Here is a 25,365-nt window from a genome sequence, read left to right as displayed (position 1 = left end):
GCGTAAGTCTAAAATTGTGCATAAAAAATAAGTTTTATAAATCAAATAGTAAATAAAAGCCAATTAACACAAAATTTTATATGTGCTTTAAAAACATAAAAAGCATACAATCCAGTAGTTAGATTTTTAAAATATGTAATTATTTTAATATTTTGGGTTCGGTTGACAGGTGTCCTTATGATATTTGTTAACGAATAATGTTAGGAAAATTTTAATACCACTTTTATGAAAAATATAAAAAAATTTTATAAAAAATATTAATAATTTTATTAAAAAAATTTCATAAAAAATTATTAAATCAATGTCGGCACTCATTATTATTATTATTATTATTATTATTATTTTTTCTAATTCTTTAAGTGAGAGGGAGAGTTGTAACGAGGCCACAAACTTTGAGTTAAGCTTCTGTCTAGTGGCCAGTCCCACTAGATACGTTGAATTGGCGACACTTGTCCAGTCTTAGACTCGTGTCACCAATCCAATGTCTCCAGAAGCCAAATCTACGAACTTTTTGTTGGTGGAATTCCAAAAACACTTCTCTTGCACTCTCTCTATCTCTCTCTCTCTCTTTTCTTGACCTCTCGGTTTCTTTCTTCTCTTCACTCAATCAAAGTCTCAGACAAACGCTCTCTCTCTCTCTTTCGTCTCTTGGGCCTCTTCGGTTTTCTTCTCTCAATCAAGGTCTCATCCACAGCTTTCGTCATGGTAAATTCTCTTTCCTCTCTCTTGCAGTGTACGGAACTTTTTGATTTCAAGTTGAATTTTTCTTTATTCAAGATTTTTTGGGTGATCCTGTTGTTTTGTTTTGTGTATATATTTATTCTATATGTATGCACGGGTTTCGTTGCTCAAATCAAAATCTGAGTGCTTTTTAAGTTTTTGTGGTTCAATTTCTATAATGCACAAAGTGTATGCATATATGCATGTCATTGCATTTCGAATTCTGCATTGACCAATTTGGAAAATAGTTGTTGATATTGTTTTGTGATTCATTATAAAATAAACTGGTTCTATGGATTGTAAACTAGGGATTTGAGTAAATTAAGTGCTTGTTCCACAATTAATTCTATGTATTACAAGTGGGTTTCTTCTGGTAAAGTTTATTTCATCAAGTAAAGGATGCGGGTTCGGATTCAAAAAAAAAAAACCCCTATTGGTGTCTTGGCCTAATTGTAAGGAGAAATCATAATGTGTCTATAAAAAATTCTCTGTATTATGTGTTGGAGATATAATGCCCCAACTTTGTTGAACATTTGATGTGTGGAAATGGAAGTAGAAGAGGAGAATTGGCTTCACGGATGAAGAGCTGAGTGCTAGTAGCCAGATATCAAGTCTGAGTGCTAATGAATTACTTAAGTGTCGTCGAACAAACATCTGCTGCTGTTGTTGCCTTCCATTTTAATGGGCCATCATCTAGGGTCGGAAGCAGAATCCTATATGATAGTGTTTTGGTTGCAAATTTAGTGGCTTTTGTTTGTCTCACGGCCGCTGTGACACTTAGCACAAATCTCCTAAGTGCTAACACAATTTTGGGCAGGTTTGGATCTGCTGCTACTTTTTTTGGGGTTCATATTGATGATAGCTATGGTTTTCCCAGACGACCTTCTTTGGATCATAGGACTGACTTTCATTGCTTTATTGCTCATATTTCTCTTATCACAAATGTACCAAGCTTCTGGCTAAGTATTGGCCCTTGTAATAGATTTGATGTGAGGACATGAATACATGTAGTAGCTTGTGAGCAATTACATACCGCTGTAGAGGGTGGTTGAAGAAGTCCTATTTTATATTTGGAATATTTTTTGTTCATTAGTATGATGTATCCTATTGTATCTGTAAAAACATTTTGTTCATCATGGAGTGAATTCCTTAAGTTTCAAATCCTATTGTGTCTATAAAAAATTCTCTGTATTATGTGTTGGAGATATAATGCCCCAAATTTTTTTTATCAGGTTCTATTGCAGCTAGACCCGTTTCTTAATGAACTCACCAGCATGTTTGAGCACAGCACTGAGAAGGGCTCTGTCTGGGTTACTCTTAAACGATGTATGTATAATCTGCATCCCATTGTTTTTCTCTTTGTTTCTTTTTCCAATAGGGCTGATGGATTTTGTGGTGTTATGTCTAGTATTCTGATCTGCGATTTTCATTCTTGCAATGTTTTAGCATCTTTAAAGTCTAAGGTACAGAAGAATAAAATGACAACTGCTGGTGATGCGATTGAGTATAGATGCCTTATCCGTGCTACTGATGGGAAAAAGACCATTTCTACTTCGGTATGTGTCTTTTGGCCCCTTATACTCATTGCATCCCCTTCTGTTCTTTAGCTTAATTATTTAAGTTATATAGTTAAGAGCTGGGCATGTTTTTGAACTGGGTAATGTATGGTTTATTTGTTTGTTTTTTGGTCGTACACAAATGGGCATTTGTTGTGTGGCTTTGAGCATTGTGGTTTTTTTTTTCGACGGATTCACAGAGTTCTGTTGTTGGAATTGAGCATACGTTTAGATCTGAGATCTGAATGATGAATATGCCTCATTTATTGTTTCATGTGATTCGATGATCCAACCTTCTATGTTTGTTACACTGGCAATTGAAATTTTTGGTACCTTAGGATTGGTAGTGGTAGGACCTTTTTATTTGTTGAGACTTTTGTTTGAAACATCAAATTTTTGGGAAAAAATTAGCATTATGGTGGAGCACATCAATTGAGAGCAACTTTGGTGGTAATTTTTCTGCCTTACTTTGAGAAGTAGAAAGTTTTGGGAGATGGTTCAAGATGTTAAATGGAGAGTCATAAGAATTAGTTAGATAGAACATATACTTCTTGATCTATCAATTGGTTGATTGATGAGAGGAATATACACGAGTCTTTGGCTATGGATGTTTTGGATGTGATACAGGAAGTCAGGAACTGTGGTAAGCTCTTCGAACACACATATGAAGTTCCACATACTTAAGCAAGACAACAGTTATTCAGACCAGAGAGCCATACAAAACACAACTAAGTAAGGGATAGCTGAGATGGCTTGGTTAACTAATGAAAAAACCAAATATGTAGGAGGCTATAAAGCCCACTATCATGATTGTCATTATTGTTCCACCACTCCGTTTGTGCTTCAATTGCAGTTTCCTTTTTGTGTCATCCATCTCTTTGGGAGAATGGAGTTGAGGTCATTTTGTGCGGTCTGCAACTTAAGTCTAAATTTATTTAGACCTTGAACCCATGCTGAGTCCCAAATATTTTGTTGGACTAGATGGTTTTTCTACTTAAAGCTTTGAGAGTCCATTGGGGTCCATTCTTTAGTTTATATTTGGAAGAAGCTTTGATTGGATACATGATTAGATTAAGATTAAAATAAGCTAGGATTCAGATGTCATCCCAAGGGGAAGCACAACCAATTAGGCATCACAACTCATTAAGTGTAGGTCTCTAGTTTGTCTCCCCTTCTTCCCTTGGGGCCAAAAATAGCTTATTAAAAAGAGAAAAAAGAAGGTAAGATTTACTTGTACCAATGTTATCCTCATATTGTGTGCCAACTGGTACAGTGGGGCACCATGCCAAGTTTGAGCTTCAGCATAGCTAGACTATCAACAATTGACTTTGCCAAAATTAAATCTGGCCTCATCAACATTTGAGAACCTGCTTACTTATCAACAAAAAAAAAACATTTGAGAACCTGCTTAGGCACATAATATCAAGTGTCCTAAAATTGAAACCATATTATTAAAATATGTCAGTGGGAATGGTATCCCGTTGTAGCAGATATGGCAATCATCTTGATGCCCTTTTCTTTCTTGGTTAGATATTTGACAACATGAAGAAGTCATCCCAAAAAGTCTTTTGCCTCTTGACTTATCAAAAAGAAGAAGGTTGCTTGCCTCTTTTGCTTGATTAAATGGAAGTAGCTCTGAGTTAAGGACGTTCAACGTACCATAATTTCCTTGTTGATGTAGCCATGATTCTTGATTGCACTAGTGAATGCACCAGCAAAAGAAATGGTTGTGCAGTTGTGTGTGTGTATGTATATTATAGGTTAATGAAGTGTACATATTTCTGAGAATGCTTCCAAGCTTCTTCTAAGGGTGTTCTTATGCAACGATCCTCAAGCCTCCTCCTTCTCCCTTGCAAGTATAATTGCTTCGGAAACTTAGTTGTGACTGCCTATTTCCTAGGTTTCACTTTTTTATTCATCTTTCAGTTTTTCTCTTAAGATCAATTTCACTTAGGTGTGAGATTAATTTCAATTTATTTTCTAACATTTTTGGTGGAAGATGTCTTTCTTTCTGTGCTTGGCTAACAATATTAATTGGTTTTCATTGGAAAAGGTTGGAGCAAAGGATCATCAGCGCTTCCAAGCTTCTTACGCAACTATCCTCAAGGCCCACATGACAGCTTTAAAGAAGAGGGAGAGAAAGGATAAGAAAAAAGGTGCAGAGGGTGTTAAGAAAGAAGGGGGTGTGAAGAAGCCCAACAGGGTGTAAATAAATTCCTTTTTATTGTGTAGGCTTCTCTTTTTTGAATAGGAAAAAAAGAAAAGAAAAGAAATGAAGAAATATTTCAACTTTTGAAAAAATGCAGGAATTGAAGTATATGAGATTTTGTTAATTGCCCTTGTTTTGGATGCTTCCTTTTTAATTGATGACATTCTTGTGATTGGGCAGAATTTGTTGATGAGCCCTGTTACATTCTTCCTCTGTATGTATGGGGGTAAAGAGTGGGATTTTGAGATGATTTGTTCTATTTCAATGATCTAGTTGAAAATTTTTGAGAGAATTAATGTTGAAACACTTTATGACATTTTGACTTTAGCCCTGTTTGTTGCAAGGTAGAATGAATTTGTGTAAGAGATGGGTAACAATATGATTGGTGTACAACACAGTTGGTTGTATGGTTACATCACATCATGGTATATAATTCAAAAGAATGTCTGGATATGTCTCCTCTCTTTTTCAAGAAGTTATGCGTTAGTATGTTGCATCACGATCTTCTCCTCCAATGCCGTATTTGCATCTTGTCTTTTTGGAAATATGCCTTGGAGACCTTGAGCTGAGAGCACTCGCATTAGCATTTTTGTAATAGAAAAATGGCCACATTTTAGCTAATTAAACTCAAAATTCACCAACATCAGATCATATCATGTAAATTTATTCTGATATTATTCATTTTGATTATTATTTTTTAAGTATCTTGAGAATGAAATAGATAATCTTTGGGGTGTTTTAGAAAGCGAGAATATAAAATAGAAAAAGTTGGATATTATGCTAAAACAAATTCCAAAAAACATAAATAAATAACAATAATTTATAAGCAACGGCCTCTCCAAAAGCTTCACTTTTCAAGATTTCGCTAGACAGACCCAAAGCCATGCCTCCAACGAACTCGCCAATAGCTCATCAAATTGTATGAAAGCTACAGTACCTAGCCTTGATCTATTGAGGCCTTGTACCTTAGCTCAATTAATATTATTATTATTTTTAAATCGAACAGATTTCTCTCCCTCTCTCTTATGTGACGCCAGATTTCTCTCCCTCTCCCTCCCTCTCTATATAGTTTTTCAACCTTTAGCACCATTTTTTTCAGTACTTTTTCTTCTAATCTGTCATGATTAATTTATTTGGAAACCAAATTAATTAATGGCCATGTCAATAATTACTAACAGTAATCAATTGTTGATTTAAAAGTACATAATCACAATCCTTGTACAATTCTTCACCAACTCTAGACTAAACCCATGTACATTAAATCCCACAAGAATCAGGGGAAAAAATGCTGAAATTACAATCAAATTGACACGGAATAACCTATCAAAAATAGAAAAGAAAATTGACACGGAATCAAACCAACTAAAACAATACAAAGATTCACAACTTAACGGTAAGTAATATCAATTAATCTTTGATAAGTAGAAAGAAAATATATTAACAACTGAAGCTTCATCTTGAATGCGAGGAAGGACCCTCTCAAAGAAATGTGAAGGGGACAACTAAATTAGGGGGAAATTTTTTTTATTAAAAAAAAAAGAAAGGTTTTGAACAACTGACAACAGCAGAAGTTATTGCAGCAATAAGAATAAAAATATTAAAATATGGTTTAATGTATTCCTTGAATGAAAGTTCTAATTGATATTCACAGTAAAAGTTTATTTATTTCTCTCCAAAAAAAATTTTCTTAGCCAAGTTCACTAACTTGCAAAACTACACTTTGCATGGAAGTGTTATGAACAGGACAAGGTTTTTAGGGAATGTCCATGGAAGATGTGTTAAGGAAAGAGGTGGGGATTTGATGTTATTTAATGAGAGGAAAGATATGGCCAATCTTCTACTTTAAGAGCTCAACAAAGGGAATCTGGAATCACAAATCTTTCAAGAACATCATTACAACGGTTAATTTGGAAGCTCACCTCCAGATTTCTGTTGTTTGAGCTGAAATTTTTACTTATAAAAACATAAGTATGATCAATGGTTAGAAAGTTTCAACATTATACAATCCGCGTGCAAAATTTGATTCACTTAGGTTCTTCTGAACTAGTTGAAGCATCTGAACGCCTTCTCTTGGCTTCATTGTCACCCAAATGTAATGAAACACAAATATCTTCGTCACAGCCATTCCTCAATGAAGAGAGATTCTCCGAGATGGCCCTAACCTGTATAATATTTTGATGTAGTGGGGACTGTCTGGTGAAGCTTGGAATGAATTGATGTTCAACACTAGGAGCCACCTTGATCCCATCTTCCAGATGAAACTCTGTTTCCAATAGTGATGGGTTCATTGTTGGGCTGCTGCGTTCGACTTCTAGAGGGAGGTGCTGAATCTGAAGACCCAGTGGTTCGAATTTGTCCTCAGGTTTGTCCTTTGGCAGCATTCCATCCAGAGTTGAGGAGTCTCCAACAGTAGATCCAATTGCTGTCGCTGACATAGCTCTTTGTTCTTGCACTGCCGCTTTAAATAACAAAAGCACACCCATGGAATCATTATAGGGTAATATAAAGGAGGCATTTGTCTATATTCTTACAAAAATTTATAAACCAGTTCAATATTCTATTTATGCCTGAAATATTTCTGGTTTTTCATTTATCCTTAAATTATGTACATCCGTTTGCGTGTGTGCATGTGCACGTGTGTGTTTTTTATTTGTAGCTAGGATTAGGAGGATATACATATATATCCTTCTTTTTTTTAGATGATGTGGAATCACATCAAGGCATTGCCCTTTGAACTCACCCCTTGGGGAGTAAACCACAGATACATGACCCCATCTGCCAAAATCGTGTATTAGGTAATTCAAGAGAACCCCTAATAGGAGTCAAACCTAGGATGTTTGGGTTTACAGCTCATCTCAAGCCTCCAACTACTAGGCTGCACTCCTAATGGGGATTTTCATGTATATCCTACAGTTATGTATTTTTTTCTATTTTTTATTAATGATTCCACAATTATGTTTCTGCTACTACACTGGATTTGTTTCTTTATGAGCCAAATGAAGTACGCTTATATTCTTAGATGAAGCTTTCTTTCCAATTTTTCTAAAATACCAAAACACAATCACATTGACCTCCCCTAAAACAACTCTGTTAACTTTAAATAATGAAATCCTCACTAATGAAAGCATATCTTAGTTTTTCTGATTTGCATAGAAGTTCACTAGCAGCTTTTGATGGTAGGGGCAAGAATGACGAAAATTAGAATAGTTATGTCCAATAATTATAAATCCATAGTCAGACAGATCAGATACAAAATAAACATGTTGGTACCAACAAAATATGCATCTGTCAGGGCACAAACCTTTAAGTCCTTCATCAGATATGATTAGATCAAGTTCAAGGAGATTGAGAAGGCGCCCAAGATCGACCCCACTTGTCCAATTTTCGGGAGGTTGGCCTACTTTTAGTTTAAGTCGGCCCCGGTTAGCAGTTCCACCCCATATGATTCCGATTGGCCGTGGCTTCTCACTCTTGAACATGATGAGACTCCCACTATCTCCTTCAAGGTCAAATGTTTGTTGGTTCTCACCCACAACAAGAAAGTCGGTTAAGAAACATATACCTTTCTCATCATTGTACTCGAGAGCATAGGCCAATACAGTTCCTGCCGTCAAGCCAGAACTTCTTCCAACCTTCATCACCTGCTGCCCAATAAGGCTACTGATTGGAGACTGCAAGTCTATAATTTTGACATCACCAATTTCTCCTACACCTTTAACTGATGTAGTAACAGTGGACATATCAAAATCATCAGCAAATGGAATAAATGAGCCATCTGCTCTTACGAATGTCTCTGCAGAGGCACCAAATAGCAATGTGAATATTTGTAGGCATCAGGATACGATAAGGTTATTAAATTAATGAGATATCTGTAGTAAGATAATGTAACAACAAAGGGAGAAAATTTCTATTAAAAAAAAAAAAGAGAGAAATATTTAAGAGCTGCAACCAAAAGGAATAAAAGAAAAATTAAGGGCTCTAAGAGATGTATCTAAGGAGGAAAAAGAATCCAACATAGAGGAGAAAAATGTTTTTAAGGGATGAGTCACAAATTATATGGAACAGAAATTGAGATAATACTGACTCAAGTTGAAGCTACTAAGGCTTAAAGTTTCTCTCTCTACATTTATAATAACAAGGCTAGGCAAGCAGTTTTGAGGAGCAACTACCAAGTTGGTTCAAGTGTCGATCAATGGAGTTTAGATGAGATGACTAAATAATGGGAACAAATCTAATACAAAGCTCAGTTTTTTGAACAAGCATAATGCCAAGCTGTGATAAGTACAATAAAAGAAAGCAAAATGGTTGCTGAATGTAGTGCTGGGCAAGATGGCACATTACCATCAGGTTAGCTTAAGTTGAAGCAGGATGGTGGAAACTCAACAAAATTTAGGCAGGATCTTACTCTTATTAGGTTACACCATAATTTTCTCCTTTCTCACATGGATACAAATAGACATGCATGCCATGATGCAGGCTAATTAGATAACACCTTGACCCTAGTTTAGTGGACTATTAAAAAAATCTCAGATATAAAATCCAAATCAAGGTGGTATGTATGTAGGTCCATAGAGTCTGGGACTGTGTAGCTACACAACTTACATTAATCAGATTAGTACTGGATCCTCATTACCTGGGTTTATTCCAGCAAAGATACCATACCAAAGCTCATCAGTGATGAATGATGTAGCTCTCTCCACTGCACCAAGATATACCCCAGGTCCAAGTGTTGGAGGCAGAGGATGAAACATCTTCTGATTTGGGTAATCCAAGTCAACTGCAACATGACGATTTGTAAGGAAACCAACTTGTCGATTGCCTGTTTGGCTCCTCACAATAGCACCCAAGGTTCCATATGTTTCCTGGCTAGCCACCTAAAATAAGCAAAATAGATGGTGTAATTGTCAGCATTATATTAAATGGAAGGCAAGATAATTTAAGGAACCACCTGAAGAGAATATTTAATATAGAAAATGAAAGTAACTAAAACAAAGTTACTACCACCGAAGTACCAGACTAGCAGTATATCAGCTTTAGTATTTATTTTAATTTGTGACAATGCTTGATTTATGCTCTATTGTTTTCAGATCAAATTTTAAGCTTCCCTTAAGGTGGCTCTTCTTGTCGATAGAATGAAATACAAAAATATAACAGGCAGTGTTAGAGATATAGCTAAGCACAAATCAATTGGAAAAAAAAGGGATAGAATTCAAAACATGGAGTAACATCTATAAGCTGATAGATGCTACTAAATGTATAGACGCTGCCAACATATATGAACTCAATCTCTTTGATTTTCTGTTCCACATTCCATGATGTCCGAAATGGCTATATAGACATACAAGTACAAAACACCATCACAGGATAATCTGGAGCACAAAATGCTGGAATCTTTGACATTTGTGAGACTCCCATTATAGAACTGCATTTCTTGCAATTCTTGCTTTTCATGATTCCTTGGTGAAGAGACTGAAATTCTGTTGTGATGAAAGCTCGAAGGCTTAAATTACTATGAAGCTATATTAATTGACCAGCAATGCAAATATTTTACACCACATTTTACTTAGAAACCACAAATATTATTGAATTGAAGTCACAGATCAAATATGCTCTATTCAAGATTCTTAGAGTCAGGTAGATGATTTCTTTTTGGTCATCTACTATATCTAGAGCCACTTCTCCATTTTAAGACTTAGGCTCTAAATATGTTTTCTCACAACCTTGATTTCATTGTTTCCAGGCATGCTCTTGCCCTTGTACTGTCTCCGGCTTGTACAATAGCACTCGGTGTGTGTGATAGTGACCAAAACATAAACATGTTTCTTTTCCCTGTGTTTTTAGGGAACTTATTCTCTTCAACCAAAGTTTTACCTAGGAGGTTTTTCTAGATTAAAGGTACATGGACCTATTAAATTTTGTTCAATGAGGCATGTACTCAGAATACAAGGAATTGATATGCTCTGTTCCAGATCACATTTGCTGGCTTGTAGGATTATTTATAAGAGCTGAAGTTGATGTTAACCCAAAACAACCAAAACCAGTTAGTGTGGATGCAAATTTCAAAACAGCTAGAAGAAACGTTCCAATAAATTTTATTTATTCAACCAATTTTATGCCGAAATAAGCAACCATAATATTGGCAAGAAAAATAGAGAACAAGAGAGAATAAAAAGTTTCCATTTCAGTCTCACATTTTTGTCAAAGTTACACTAGATGTATTTAGTTTTTGAGCATGAAAGTTATACGAAGCTACTGGTTTCATGTTCCTAGGATTGTTTCTTCAATGATTTATTAATAAGACTATTCAAACATTTAAATGACCTTTCAACACTTACTTGAAATTGCCCTCAAAATAACAAAGGAATATTTGAATAAAAAAACAGGGGAAAAAAGGTGAGAACTAAAACTCCTTCATATGAAACTAGATGATGCTTAAGGTAGTGAACATCATAATTGATTTTGAAAATTCTAGTTTTGACCCTTGTTAAAAACACAGCAGAATTATTAATTAATTATTGAATTACCTCAATTAAGTGATCCACAATATTATTCATCACAGTTCAGCACATACGAAATCATAAAGCAAGAAAAAAATAGCAGAAAATACAGGACTTGGTGACAAAGCAGAAAACCAATGAAAAATGTCTCCAAAGGAAAAACCACTCCAAGGATAACATACCCCAACAAGGCAATTCACTATATAAGGAGTTTTACAGACTATTCACAAAACCTTTGTGACTAGACTCTATGACTCAGTAGACAACTCACTAATGCCACCACAGCAGCTTCAGAACCTTTGTACTTCTTCTATATGAATCCCTTCACGAAACAAAACCTTTGGTGCACTCCAAGGCACCTCCTTGAAGATTTCTCTATATTTCCTCACTAGAAGAGCAAACTCTATGGTTTCAAACTCTCAAGCACTTTGGATCACAAGTATGGATGAAAAACCAACATGGTTTTCTTATAAAGCTCAAGGAAGAAAGGCATAGATTTTTCTCTCAATAGCTCTAAATTTTCAGCCACTCAATCTGTGAAAAAAAAAATCATGCACAAGGTCCTTTTTATAGGTGCTCAAAGTAGGATTTATGTGATGGCTGAAACTAGGGATAAAAATAGATCTGATAATCTGATTTCCTCGACTCACTCAAGCAGGCATTTAGGTAGGGTCAGCATTTATACTTTAGTAACCCACTTGAGCAGATTCTATTTTCACTTGAGCACCCTCTTCCATTTTGGTTGAGTGAGCTGCAGTCTCGTTCTAGTGAGCTGCTTCAATCAACAAGCCTTCAAGCATCTTTCAAACCAGAATATAACCAAACTTATAATGATTAAAATTTACCAACAAACTTTGAATTTAGTACAAACAAAGTCATGGAATGGGTCAACACTAAAACCTAAAAGATTTTATGTTTCATGGATTGGGTCATGAACTTTATGCTGTTACCAATAATGCTGGCATAGCTTAAAAATAATATAACAAAAGGGGTATAACTTGTCCAGGCGCATGCACAGCCTTTAACTTCTGAAAATTGGGGAAAATATAAAATAAAATATCAAAATGCAGTTAGTCAGACAGGGCCGATATAAGTTCTGCTAGTTGTATGTCTTGATAGCAGTGAAAGCACAGAATTTCATGCAGTTATTTCTGGTTTTTCATCAGAACAAGGAGTACATAAATTTAATGTCAGAAGAGACCAACAGAGATTAGACATTTGGATGTTGTGCAAAAGTACATATGAAGAATGTCAAACAAAGTTAATGCACCATATAAATCCAGTCTTGGCCAATAAGCCAAGCAAAAGCATAGAGATCCAAGCACCTAAACGTAAGTGTTTTTTGAATTAAGACTTACTATTCACAAGCTCATGACTCTGCACAAGCCCAGCAGGCTACTGATTTTGCCTTGCTAGATTGCCAATATTGCTCAGAAAGTAATTTCTTTACTTCAAAGAATACAGAACAAAAAACCTTGATAGAGGTGGACATTACCAAGTAACCTCACTTTATGTGGTAATTAGCCCATAAAAAACTGATTGGGCAACTTGTATACAAAGATAGGACTAGTAGTTTCTGTCTAGATGCTACATGGAAAAAAGTGTATGCTTGCTTGGGAAAATAAGAATACCTGGGAACCTGAACCAATACACGGATCACCACCACGCAAGTCATCTACAATCTCAGTGTACAATTGTTCTTTTGGAGCAGGCTCAGGTGCACCAAAATAGGAGAATTCTACAACATCCACATCACACCATACACCACCAGGTCCCTGATTTAAAGATTCAAAAGCCTTAATAACTGCTAGTTTAAAAGTAAACTCAGGTCAAGCAGGCACACAGATTATCAACCACTCACCCCACCAAAAAAAAAAAGAGGAAACAAAAACAGTTTTAAGAAAAATAATAACTAAATAAAAGGATTTGATCAGCAATGTGAAATGAACGTCATTTCCTGACCTCTAGGGCAGTAGGGAGACACTGGATGGGGCTGAGCCATTGCTTGTGAACTTTCCTGGAAACAAAAACAAGAATAGCTGGTATGTCGGTTAACACACCCCGTCGAATACGAAATCCAATTGCTGTGCCAAGACTGTAACAACGCAAGATCTTGCTATGAAATGCCCTTATAGTCATGAGTTCAAGCAATGTTGTCGCCTGCTGCCCTTTGGGCAACTGGCCAAGAATTTCAGGTAGCACCCCTTTCTGCAGATTAGCAAAATAGTTTGCCCTCTCTTCAGCAAAATCATTTAATCGGCTTGAAGTAGGCCATGAGAAGTAAGCAGCACTGCTCTCACAGTGCTGTCCAGCTGATGCAAAGGGTTGGAGTGTTGGCGGACTTAATGAAGGCATATTAGAATGACTGCAACCGTTTCTTTCAAGATCCAGAGCTGATTCCTCTGATGGCGTTGAACCAGAGCAACGAAGCCTCATATTATGTCTAGTCCGGTCCATATTTTAGTTTACCTAGAAAAATATGATGAACAGTGAAAGAAACCAAAGTTGAGGTATGATGATATAAGAATCTAAAATCTAAAGGTGAAAATCAGGCAGAAAAGATAAAAACAGAAAAAATTAAAAGAAAAAATGAGAGGTGCACAATGGCAGCAAAGAAAATTTTGATTCTCTTGCTCGATACATACATAAAGAACGGCTTAAATAAGAATAATTCTAGACGGAATATTGAAGCTTGAATATGGACTACAAAATTATAAAATAGACTCAACAGAATAAGTGGAATTATAGGAACAAAACATTAACTCCAGGCATCAGCCAATGCACTCAAAATGAAAACAAAGCTGAGAATTATATAGGCTCTTCAAAGAAAGAACAAAAACAAAACTTATTTTTCAATTACAGAAGAAAAGAAGGTTAAGAAAAATAAAATGAAGGGCAAAGGAAACATCAGAGGAGTCGATGTCAAAAAGAAGCTACCAATAGCACCTGCAAACCATTTTAACAAATTTCACCTCAAATTACTAGAAGTTGATTCCCAATCATACATGATCTTTGAGTTCAGACTTCAGGGTGTATTACCCAAATTCGTGGGATTTAGTAAAAGTTGAACAGCTACCACATGCATTTATCCCACTACAACAATAATTCTCAATTTACCTTTTTAGGATGTATTCCAAATAATTTAACACAAATGTGACATATCTCAAGTTTTATGGCATGCAGAAGTTTCAACACTGCAATTCATTTCACACAACTTTCGCATATATCTGCATTTAAAACTACCGCCAGTGCCTTAAAGTAGAAAAAGGAGAAGTGGATAAAAACACCATACATTTTGGTTCTTGTCAGAAATGAAAACAAAATCCAATTTGGCATCCGACACGATGGGCAGATTGGGATTGCAATACCTAATAGTAAGTACACACTAGAGATACGAGAATCCATCAAAAGTGACAGTAAAATCACTAAGGGTTCCTCAAAGGTGAAATCTTAAAACAGTAAATGAATTTACTAAACATCCTCCCACACTAACAACAGGAATAAAACACCTTAAAAGTTCCATAATAATGATGTCTTCCACTGAAAATAAAGAGAAAGTATGCTTTAAGACCAAAAATGGCAACTTTATGCACTATCTAATTGGAAAAATAAAATAAAAAAATAATTAAGCAAAGTAACCTGAAAAGACATAATAATGCGCCCCAACTTGTTTGGTAATTGAGAAATCTGACGAAAGAATCTGAAAAAGAATCAATCTAAAACCTTACATCTTCTACTTTATAGCTTATAAAACTCACATTCACCCAGCATTTTGCAGTTCAAATCAAAGCCAATATAGCAAACCATATGTCTCACATATCTTACATTTTCCTAAGATTTCTCGGCAACAAAACAGACCAATCACAAACCAAGTGCTATCCCTTCGGCTCTTCATTTTGTATTCTGTATTTAATGAAAATATACAATCTTTTTTCCACACCAGTGTTTTAAAAAATTTCTACAACTTTTATCCAAAAGATAAGCCTTAATCTCAAACTGGGTATCTCCAAAAAAACCAAAAGGAAGGTAAAAAAAAATCACATAGCCGATGGTTAACAAGCTGTTCATGAGAGACCCCAGAAGAAGAATACTAGAGAAAAAGCAAAACCAGAAAGCAAAAAGCATACTTTCACTCATACAAGCACTCAAAAAAGTTAACACATGCATAAAAATATACATATATACATAGTGAAGCAAATAGAGAGAAGAGTAATAAAAGAATCGAAAAAACTCACTGACCAGCAAGCAATGTTGAAGGTGCAAACTTTGAAGAACATCTTTGTTTCTTTTCTTCTGCAGGAATTGGCAGCTTGCGTTGTATGTACTAGGTAACACATCAACAGTGGTTGTTGACATAGAAACCCATGAAAGCCAAGTTTGCATATTAAAATACTACATTAAAATTGTGGTAAAGTAAAGTAAACCTGGTGCATATATTTTAATGCATCAAATGAAAAAAAAAAAAAAAAATCACTTTATATATATTATATATGGGGAAGAGAGTGGAGTGGGATGTGTGTAACTTGTGGGGAGCTTCATGGTAAGAGCTCTGAGGTTGTCTCTTGGAAGCCATTGGATTGGATTGTGATGTAGAATCTGAGGTTGATTTTCAGATTATTGATGCAATCCACGATTTGTGAGAAAGAGAGAGAGAGAGAGAGCACATGTATGGAGAACATTTAATGAAATACCATGTATGTGTGTTTCATACTCATTAATGGGAATCTGGGCTGGAGGATGTTGGTATTTATGGCTTTTGCTCAAATTTTTAAATAGGCAAGTAAATACTATTTACTCCTTACTCTTTTATAAATAGTGTTAGAAATACTATATAATTTATTATGAAATAAATGGGAAAGTTAAGTAATACCCTAAGGATATTAGTTTAAATTTTTTTTTAAAAAAAAAAGAAGAAGAAAAATAACTAATTTTTTAAACAATTTTTTATATTTCTCATAAAAATGAGATTAAAAGTTTCCTAAAATGGTTCATTAACAAATGTTTTAAGAACATCCTTTAAGAAAATCCTATAATAAATTGACATGTTACTTGTTATAAACAATTAAAATATCATTTATGAAAAATGTTAAAGGTATTATAAAATGGACAAAATTTAGTTACAGAATTTGTTATAACCTAAAATTACAATCTTACTCAATATTTTTTTTTATTGAAGGTGAACTTTTACAAATCCATTATTAGATTAAATTTTCTTATTATATCTTTTATATTTGCAAAATTTCTAAAAAAATTAAAGATCAATAGTTACGTGATCTATAACTTATTTAAACTGTAAATTTTTGTAGTTTAAAATTATATATAGAATATAATATGATAAATCGTATAGTAAATAATATCTGATTAACACAAAATTTGACATGTATATTAAGAGCGTAAAGAACATACAATCCAACAGTTAGATTTTTGAAATATGTAGTAATGTTTATGATATTGAGTAAGGTTATAACTTTAGGTTACGACAAATATTGTAACTAAACTTTGTTCTTATATAATGTAAAACTTATAAACTATCGAGAGCTTTATAGACTTTTAGTTCAACTAATATTTTCAAGTGTTTTCAACAAAATCATTTAAGGTTCAAATTTATGCTCCAAAACTTTTGAATTATAATTTTTTATATAAAAAGTAAAAAACTTACATATTGATGTTGCATTATATTTTATTACTAGGCTTCAACGATCTAATAAATGATATTTGAATTGTTTTTTTATTAGTAATATATCAGTTTGTAATTTCTGTGTTGTAAAATTTATAGTATTTTTAACATTACTCTTAATTTATTGTCATGTTTAAATGACACCAATCATACTCTTATCATCTTTTCAAAAAAAAAAAAATCATACTTGTAAGTGCACAATTGCACCTGGCCCCAAGAACAGTTACGGGCTCAGGTCCAATGAACCTTAAACAATATGAATTTGTAGAGTGTGGGCTTGAAACTCAGGTTAGAAGTGTTTGAGGATTAAATGACAAGTCAAAGATTGCAAACACTTGAAAACAACAAGGAATATTGTAAATCAACCTGCTCGGACGTAAGCCGAGAGATGTTCTTATATTCCCTCTTTCTCTTTTTTTCTTTTTCTTTTTAGATTACAAAGAAGGGAGCCTCTCTTTCTGTTTTAAGTTGCTCCTTAAATACTCCTCTTTTTGATACTTTGTACACGTGTTGCCCCAACTCCCCCTTAGCCTAGATATTTCTTTTCTCAGTGCCTTTGAATAGTAACCAGAAGTTTCCCTTCCACTGTTCAGGTGTCACTTCCCCATTAATGCGGCCAGGGTGGTAGGTGCAGGGTCTTTAATGTGGAGGTGGCAGCCTTTATCTTTGGTATTTTTCTAACATCGGTGCTTCTAGGACATTTAAGGGTTTACCCCCTTTAACCATTGGTCTTGACCGTGTCGTTCCCTAACCTTTACCATGAAGTCCCGGGTTCTCCGGTGTCCGTCCGAAGAGAAATTCACCCTCGGCTGGATCCTCGGATCCTCGGCGTATGGGCCGACCCGTAGTACTAACAAGTTCTAAACCCAAGAGCAGGTCGACCTTCTTTAGCATGGCCCAAAGACCCACATCTCCATCTGGGTCTTTTTACTCCCCACAATACTCTTATCATTATTGGTAAGTTTTTTTAAGTAAAATTTAAAATAATTTTAGCTTTTTTAAAATTATTTTTTATAGATAGAAAAAACTAGAGGAGAGCGGGTGGAATTCAAACTTCCAATCACGTTGATGACATAGTACAAAAAATGTCATTATTAGTTTATTATTAGGTTAGTAGGTTCTTTGAACTTCGTTTACTTTTTAAAATTTAAGTAAGATGTTATAATTTAAAAAAAAAAAAAAAACCAATTTAATGTGTGGATTCGGGCAGTTCGTACAGTAGGCCTCTTGTCTTGTCCACAGTTAGGCACAATAATTTGAGGGGATTAGAACACGTGACAAACATGCATTTGGTATCACATATTATATACATGTACAGCTTTGACGGCACAATGCATGGTTAAGATCATTGTAGTTAAGAGCATCTACAGCAGTGAAGTTAAAAATTTAGCAATTTAACTCTATTAAAAGTTACTTTATCTATTTTACCTACACACATACTACAGCAGTAGATCTATTTTAGCTTTCAACACAATAAAATAATATAAATATCACAATAAAATAATATATCTACCACAATAAAATAATACATCTCACTACAATAAAAACACCACAATAAAAAGGTAATGTGAACACAAAATAAAAAATTAATTTTTTTTTAGCTCTCATGAACAGTGCACATCTATCTATAGATGTGCACTGTAGCAATGAGCTAAAAAAATATAGATTTAGCTCCACTGCTGCTTGCTTCTTTTTGGTGTTTTGGTGGAGCTAAAATAGCTATATAGCTATTTTAGCTCTACTGCTGCAAGTGCTCTAAGAATTGTAAATGTTATAAATGCTAAATTTTAAATTAAATTTGTAACTTTATCAAAAATTGTAAATTTTATTAATTTTGCAATCTAGCAAGATTGTAAAAAAATAATAATTATTTGTTTAATAGTAGTTGTTGAGTACAGAAAATATTGTATGAATGGTAGTTATATGAAAACACAAAGAAAGAATAAAAAAAGAATATTTAAATAAAATGGTAAAATAATAAAACCTTTGATGTTGGGTGTACTGTAAAGTGAGATGTTAAAATGAATAAAGTAATTTTTTGAGATGTTAAATGCTAATTTTTTTACAATTCTTAATGAAAATGCTCAAGGTGCACTTAGTGATGGCAATTTAGAAAACAAAAAGTATATTTAGGGTTAGAAATATGCATTATAAAAAATATAAGATGATGTCATATAATACATAGGGTTTGTTTGTATACAGCTTATTGTTGAAAATTGAAAGCTGAAAACACTGTAGTAAAATAATTTTTAAATATGTGAATAGTACCGTGAGACCCAGTTTTAAAGTTGATTTTTTGAAAAAAAAAAAAAAAGTAGTTTGTGGGTCCTATGAATAGTACATAGAACCTACACAAAAAACGCAACGTTGCGCGCTTCCCAAACAGAGGCTTATTACTATTTATTTGTTTAGTAATAACACAATATTAGAACTTTGAAAACAATAAAATAAAAGCATTTTAAATCAAATTTTCTAAAATACCATTATTATAAAATTACAAATTCACTTCCGATAAGGATTAGATTAATGAACCAAATCTTGAATGAAGTGCCTCCAACAAACCCACAAATAAAATTGCTCTCATTTTATTATATTAAATTTAGAAGTAGCTACATTAGTAATCAATTGGTCTTTCAAAAAATATTGTGGGTCTTCAATCAAGTGTCCCACAATTATAAAATTTGACCAACAATATACAATCTTACTTGAATAATAGTAAAATACTCAATCTTTTTAAAGTCTTCGATCTTAATTCAATATCTAGTTTTGCTCTTAACCTAGCATTAGGTGATTTGGTGGAAAGCTTTCCTTCCAAGACTTTTAAATATCCGGTTTTAAACTTATTTTTAGGTTTACCTTCAATTTCATCGTGATATTCTACCAAAGCCTCCACTAGTTTCAAATATTCAACGGAAGTCCACTTTTGTTTAGAATGTCCTTGAGAATCAAGTGTATGCAATTCCATATCTAAAAAAACAAATCATAATGCAGTTAAAAATCTAACAAGAAAATGGGAAGTTGAAAAATAAAATGTAAATAATATACAAAAGCTTAGATTGAACGATAAGAATTGAGATGGTTTTACCTTTTCCCAATCTCAGTTTTTCCCAAGTTGATAACAAAACCATCCCAATAACGTAACTTACTCGAATAGACTATCCCATGTTACGCTATGTAGAGGGCATTTGGATAGCCCAAACGTGCGTCCACGTCCAAGTTTTGTTTTGTTTTTTTTTTCAACGCGTGTTTGTTACTGTTCATTGGCCATGAACAGTGATTTTAGGCCAATGAACAGTAACTTTTGGAATGAACAGTGTTTTTTACCCCTTTAAAAATTATTTTGCTACAGTGTTTTTAGCAATAAGTTCTATCCAAACAAATAAACAAACAAACAGGCTTTGTGAAAAAAAAAACACACTAAAAAAAAGAAAAAGAAAAAAGAAAACAAACAAACAAAAACAAAACCAAAGAGAGAAGAAAGAAGAGCAGCGCATAAAACAGGCTATGTGAAAATATTTGAGAAACTTTGGTTTGTCAATCGTACCAAGGCGACTTTCATTTAACGTATAAATAGCACTTTACAATTTACAGGTAAGTCTATAATTTAACGCTCTGTTTGTTTCAACAATGATGTTTTTTAGAAAATGAGTTATTTTTTTAAAAGCATTTTCTATGAAGCTATCTAATTGTCTAATGTTTGGTAGCAACTTTAAATGAGTTGAAAAACAACCTCCTAACTTCCCTTATTTAGCTTGCTGTGAGATAGAGTTGTTTTCCAAAAAAATTTAATTAAAAACAATCTCTAAAAATAAGCCATACTTTTTATATTGACCAAAGATAGTTTTCCTTTGACTCATCTTTTTTTTTTATGCTACCAAACACTAGAAAACAAGGAAAACTATCTTTACACTAAGTTTTCCATTAAAACAAACGGAGCGTAAATAAATTTACAAGTGATAAATAGGCATATTTAAATATAAGTTTACAAGTTTGAATCCTATACATATCATCTATTATATATATCTGTGTTTATCTTCTTAGTAGACTTTGAATTGTTTCCAACTATATCCTCTTTATCTAGATTCAGATCCTCTAGATATTCGAGGGTACTCTATTAATAAATTTTTTTAAATCCTAACCACTCTTTTATAATTTATGAGTCTAGATTCTGCTATGTCAGTATTCCACTAACAATATTCTTTATCTACTCGTGGCTGTCTTTCAAACTCTATATTATCACCTCCTATCCTTTTTAATTTGCTTGCTGGCGTAATCCAGACATAATAGGTTAATTAACACTATAGAAATTGCAAATATGAAACTTTTGTGGTTAGCCTATTCTATTGTTTTTGAAATCGCAATTATAAAACAAAAGTTTCATAACAATAAAATAAAGTTTCAGAACAACCTGTTCAAATCGCAAATAAAGTTTCATGTTCTGTCATTCTAAGCTTGTTTTTGAAAGCGCATAATGGACACCAACAAAATTTTGAAATTGCAAATATGAGAGAGAGAGAGAGAGAATACTTATGGAATCACAGAGCTCTAGTAGGTGAGAAAAAAAAAATTCTTGAGAAGGGAGAGCATCAACTGAGATGAGAGAAAGACAATACTTGCAAAAATAGGAAATCTCTAGTTACAGGAGATTAAAATTTTTTAGAGAAGAACATAAAATATTTTGAAGAAGAGGGAGCTGGAAAATTTTTGAAATGGAGATGAAAATTTTGGAGAAGGGGGTAACGGGGGATTTTTTGAGATTTTTTTTTTAATACAACGTGTTATTAAGTGAAGAAATAGAAATTCATAACTTTTAGTAAGAAATGACAGTTCCTTCATTTTAAAGAATATCTATTTATTTTAAAGAATATCTATTTATAAGGAATGATTATTCCTTGTAATAAAAAATAACCAAACAACCGTACTACTAAACCATATGAATAACTATTACATTACAATGTCTATTACTGTTTACTTAATACCTTTAGTAATGCAAAAGAAAATGACTCGAGATCATTTTTTGGCTGAGAAATGATATGTTTAAAATATTTTCACAACATTTTCACAACAATTTTTAAGAAAAATGTTATTATTGGTGGACAAAAAAGTAATTTTAATGACGAGTTCAAATAAGAACTAATACGAACCTATCACTTAGGATTTATTGTGAAAATGTTGGCTTGAAAAATGACAATCTTTCTCTTTCTCATTGTACAACATGGTTTTAAATAAATAATATCTACTTTTTTTTTTATTCACAAAAGAACATTGTGCATTTAATGCTTTATGAAATAATATATATTTTTTTTTTGCATTTTTTTTATTTAAATAAGGTCAATTTGTACACATATATTAAAAGACAAACACATACACAACTACAATGAATTTGTGCATGTAAAAACAATGGATTATTAATATATTTTTAAAAATGTGTATTGCAATTCATAATTAAATATTTATTAATTTTAACCTAAACCTTAGGGCACAAGTTAACAATATCATATATACCTCCATGCACCATTGGTGCTATGGTCACTCTATAAATATAAGTGTTTGTAGGGTATAACAGGCAATGACCAATGTTCAAGTCTTTACTCTTTAAGAGAAAACTTTATACACATATACACTTAGATTAAGTTAGAGTAAAATTTCTATCTTGTATATATAAAAAAAAAACACAATATCTTATACTGATCCAATGAGCGAAAATACATGTTCTATAAAAAGAAAAAAATATATATAAAAAGAAAAAAAAATTATAGATTCAATGAGCTTAGTCCATCTCTATTCATAAACCCAAGCAAGAAGCAAAGATGGCAATTGACCGTTCAACAATACAGGAAACAACCACTTGACAATAATATTAAAGGATATTTTGTCTGGCAAACAAAAAAAATTTGCACTAACTTAATTTGTTGGCGTTTCTTAATGTTTATGAGAAATTCAAGGTTCAAATCTCCTCTCTCCTATTGTAATTATCGAATTATCAAAAAATAAATAAAATTTGAGTGCCATCTTTTTATATATATATTAGCTTCATCGTCTCATGGAGACCGGTCTAGTGTAGAATCTAATGGTCTAGTTGACTTTGATTTTGCAGGAGTACCATTTTATTTGGTCAAATAAAAAAATTAGGAGTTATAAATGTTAATGGGTTGTTCGCTTGACAAAACTTATAATCTTAAAAATTGGTAATTCTTAAGAGTTTGAACTCTTACGAATTTAAATCCCTTATAAAATATTTGACTTTTCAGTATATAAAATATAAACCCAACAATTATAAAGACTATCGGTGAAAATAGATAAACCCTCTCTCTCTCTCTCTCTCTCTCTCCATGTGGCTTTCTTCATATTGGTACAAATTGGGTGAGGTTAGTTTCCGCCACAGTGGATTAATGGTGGGAAATGGTAGTTTTGTGGGGGCAGTGTGTGGTTGTGGTGGTTGGATTAGCTTTGTGGCAATGGCATAGGTTGTGGCTAACATTTGTGAATTGATCTAGCCATAAGATTTTATGCTTGTAGTTGATGTGGTGACCATGGTTTGTAAATTGATACATAAGTTTTCTATGGTTTTGGGTTAACATTGGTTGGGGATGGATTCACAATGATTGGTGTTTTAGGGATGTACGGTGTTTGTTGATCGGAGATTGGGAATGGTTAAAATGTTGGGTTACTTAGTGGATCAATTATGAAGTCTCTAGCAAATCATTATAGACATTCCATTTTACAACTTGCATATAATATAACCTCCATTAAGAGGTAATTGTAATTTTACATCTTGAGGGGTAAATTTTTATTTTGACTGTTGTATCTCCAATCACTTCACATAAAACAATTCTTGAAGTCTTGACAATTAAAATGACATGTCATGGGCCCTGTTTTTTAATGATTAAAATGCAACTATATGATTGAGTTTGATCATGTGCAATTATGAATTATTGATTTTGATTGGTTCCATGAGGATTTGAATAAAAAATAATGATGTGTAATGAAACTATTTTGTTGGACTAAAATTAGGGGTGGCAAAATTTGACACGACCCGCGAACCCGACACGACACGACACGAAATTAGCAGGTTATGGGTTGAGGCTTAACGGGTTCATGTCATATTCGGGTTGACACGGTTAACCCGTTTAATAAATGGGTTGGGTTAGTGTTGAACACATAGAACCTGTTTGACCTGTCTGACCCGTTTAATTAAATGATATTTTACCAATATACCCTTCAAACTCTAGGTATATGAACTTATTAGTTGTTGTGATTTATATTCTTTGACATATTGTGATTGATTATTTGTGATATTGGGATATGCTTTAATTTTGAATGATTATTTGTGATGCAGTTACTCGATAATTTTGAATTTTATATTAAAAATATTTATTTGTTTGTTTTTTCATTAATTTTTATTTTTTATTTTGATAAAATCTGATAAACAGGTCGACACGACTGACCCGTTTAATAAATGGGTCGTGTTAGGGTTGAGGAATTTTGACCCGTTTAATAAACATGTCGGGTTAGTGTTGACCTATGTAGTCGAATACTCATGACTTGACACGACACGAACCCGACACGCGAACACGAATTGCCACCCCTAACTAAAATTAATGATGAGGTTGTATGCATTTGATAATCAGGTGATCAAACATTAATGATCCCTTGATTATTGTTGAAATTTCCCTTTAAAAGGGGAAGTTTAATGATAATTGAGGCCATTAATGATAAAATAAAATTAATATGGCTGAAAATTGGCAAAAATCTTGAAAAACATTAGTGCAAGAGCAGAAAAAGGCAAGAATCATGATTTTTTTTTTTGAAATACAAGTATCATGATCATCACTGGATCCAAGTGCTGATCTCTTTAACCCCTTTGACTCCATTTATTTTTCCATCTTCGTCTCTTTGCTTGCTCTTTACTTCTACCAAACCCAAGCCAACCCGCCTACCCTTTTTAGAGCATTCTCACTTTACTATAAGTAGAGGGAACAATCTCACTCTGAAGCACCCCACTCCCCCATAGCTCTAGAGAAAAGCCAAAAAGAAAAGTCATTGTGCATTTGATCTTCCTAAGTCTCGAATTGCGATTGAAAATTTAATTACCTCACTCCTTTAAAGATCTAGAGAACTTTCCCCCTTCTTCTGATTGTTTGATTCATATACAAGTAAAGTTTAGTGTTATTTTATTGTTATAGTGTTGTTACTATGTTTAAATTAACACGTTTTGTTGTGAGGTTGCCATGATAATTAGGATCTAAGTATGCTAGTATTTGAATGATGCTCGTGTTATTCAAATGTTGAAGCATAATTCATAAAAAATATTACCTTGTTTGATCTTAAATTCTTTATAAATTAAAGATTTATATACTACGATGACAATAATATAATAAGGGTGGTATAAAGAAATATATAAATCTTTCTACAATACTATCAAATCCCATAATGGCCTTTTGCTTTAATTTGCTCTCTTACTGCCCTGAATAATAGAGATGAAAAAGGACGATGTACAATTTTCTTATTTTGATACAATTTCATAAATTTGAAACTTTAATTAACAAAATTAAAAGTTTAGGTCTGATATGAAACATGGTGTACACTTTAAGGTTTTATATGTAATTTCCCTTTTTTTGATTTTAAATTTTAGATTGATTTTTAATTTAAAAAATTATGAGTAAGGGTGTTCCATATACATATTTATCAGAAGGAAATTGGCAA

General features: G+C 33.2%; 2 protein-coding genes across 5 annotated transcripts; one reads left to right on the top strand and one right to left on the bottom strand.

Moving 5' to 3' along the window:
* Positions 1 to 431: 431 nt before the first annotated feature.
* On the top strand, positions 432 to 4,809 carry LOC142614645 (signal recognition particle 14 kDa protein-like). The gene is made up of 4 exons (XM_075787207.1): positions 432 to 705; positions 1,953 to 2,046; positions 2,167 to 2,276; positions 4,330 to 4,809. Exons 1-4 carry the CDS (start codon positions 703 to 705, stop codon positions 4,483 to 4,485), a joined length of 363 nt encoding a protein of 120 aa, XP_075643322.1. The 5' UTR covers positions 432 to 702; the 3' UTR covers positions 4,486 to 4,809.
* A 1,511-nt stretch (positions 4,810 to 6,320) lies between these two features.
* LOC142617660 (protein NARROW LEAF 1) lies at positions 6,321 to 15,682 on the bottom strand. 4 transcript variants are annotated; one of them, XM_075790613.1, is made up of 6 exons: positions 15,218 to 15,682; positions 12,945 to 13,451; positions 12,614 to 12,757; positions 9,119 to 9,359; positions 7,787 to 8,278; positions 6,321 to 6,943 (listed from the first exon to the last, which is right to left on the bottom strand). In XM_075790613.1, the coding sequence occupies exons 2-6, from the start codon at positions 13,437 to 13,439 to the stop codon at positions 6,510 to 6,512; spliced, it is 1,806 nt and encodes a 601-aa protein (XP_075646728.1). In that variant the 5' UTR covers positions 13,440 to 13,451; positions 15,218 to 15,682; the 3' UTR covers positions 6,321 to 6,509. The 4 variants fall into 4 exon arrangements, with proteins under 4 accessions (XP_075646728.1, XP_075646730.1, XP_075646727.1 ...); XM_075790615.1 differs by having other exon boundaries at positions 7,787 to 8,203; positions 15,222 to 15,682; XM_075790612.1 differs by having other exon boundaries at positions 15,222 to 15,681.
* Between the last annotated feature and the right edge of the window lie 9,683 nt (positions 15,683 to 25,365).

This window comes from Castanea sativa, chromosome 11, assembly GCF_040712315.1.
Source record: "Castanea sativa cultivar Marrone di Chiusa Pesio chromosome 11, ASM4071231v1".
NCBI lineage: Eukaryota > Viridiplantae > Streptophyta > Magnoliopsida > Fagales > Fagaceae > Castanea > Castanea sativa.
This window is presented reverse-complemented; position numbering and strand designations above follow the sequence as displayed.

What these genes read in the sequence shown, in the direction of transcription:
- LOC142614645 (XM_075787207.1), top strand. An exon ending in CTGGGTTACTCTTAAACGAT is followed by an intron (nt 2,047 to 2,166) that starts GTATGTATAATC and finishes GCAATGTTTTAG; the next exon opens with CATCTTTAAAGTCTAAGGTA. An exon ending in AAAAGACCATTTCTACTTCG is followed by an intron (nt 2,277 to 4,329) that starts GTATGTGTCTTT and finishes TCATTGGAAAAG; the next exon opens with GTTGGAGCAAAGGATCATCA.
- LOC142617660 (XM_075790613.1), bottom strand. Translation starts at nt 13,439, where the DNA reads ATGGACCGGACTAGACATAATATGAGGCTTCGTTGCTCTGGTTCAACG. An exon ending in GTCTCCCTACTGCCCTAGAG is followed by an intron (nt 12,758 to 12,944) that starts GTCAGGAAATGA and finishes TCTTTAAATCAG; the next exon opens with GGACCTGGTGGTGTATGGTG. An exon ending in GTATTGGTTCAGGTTCCCAG is followed by an intron (nt 9,360 to 12,613) that starts GTATTCTTATTT and finishes TGCTTATTTTAG; the next exon opens with GTGGCTAGCCAGGAAACATA.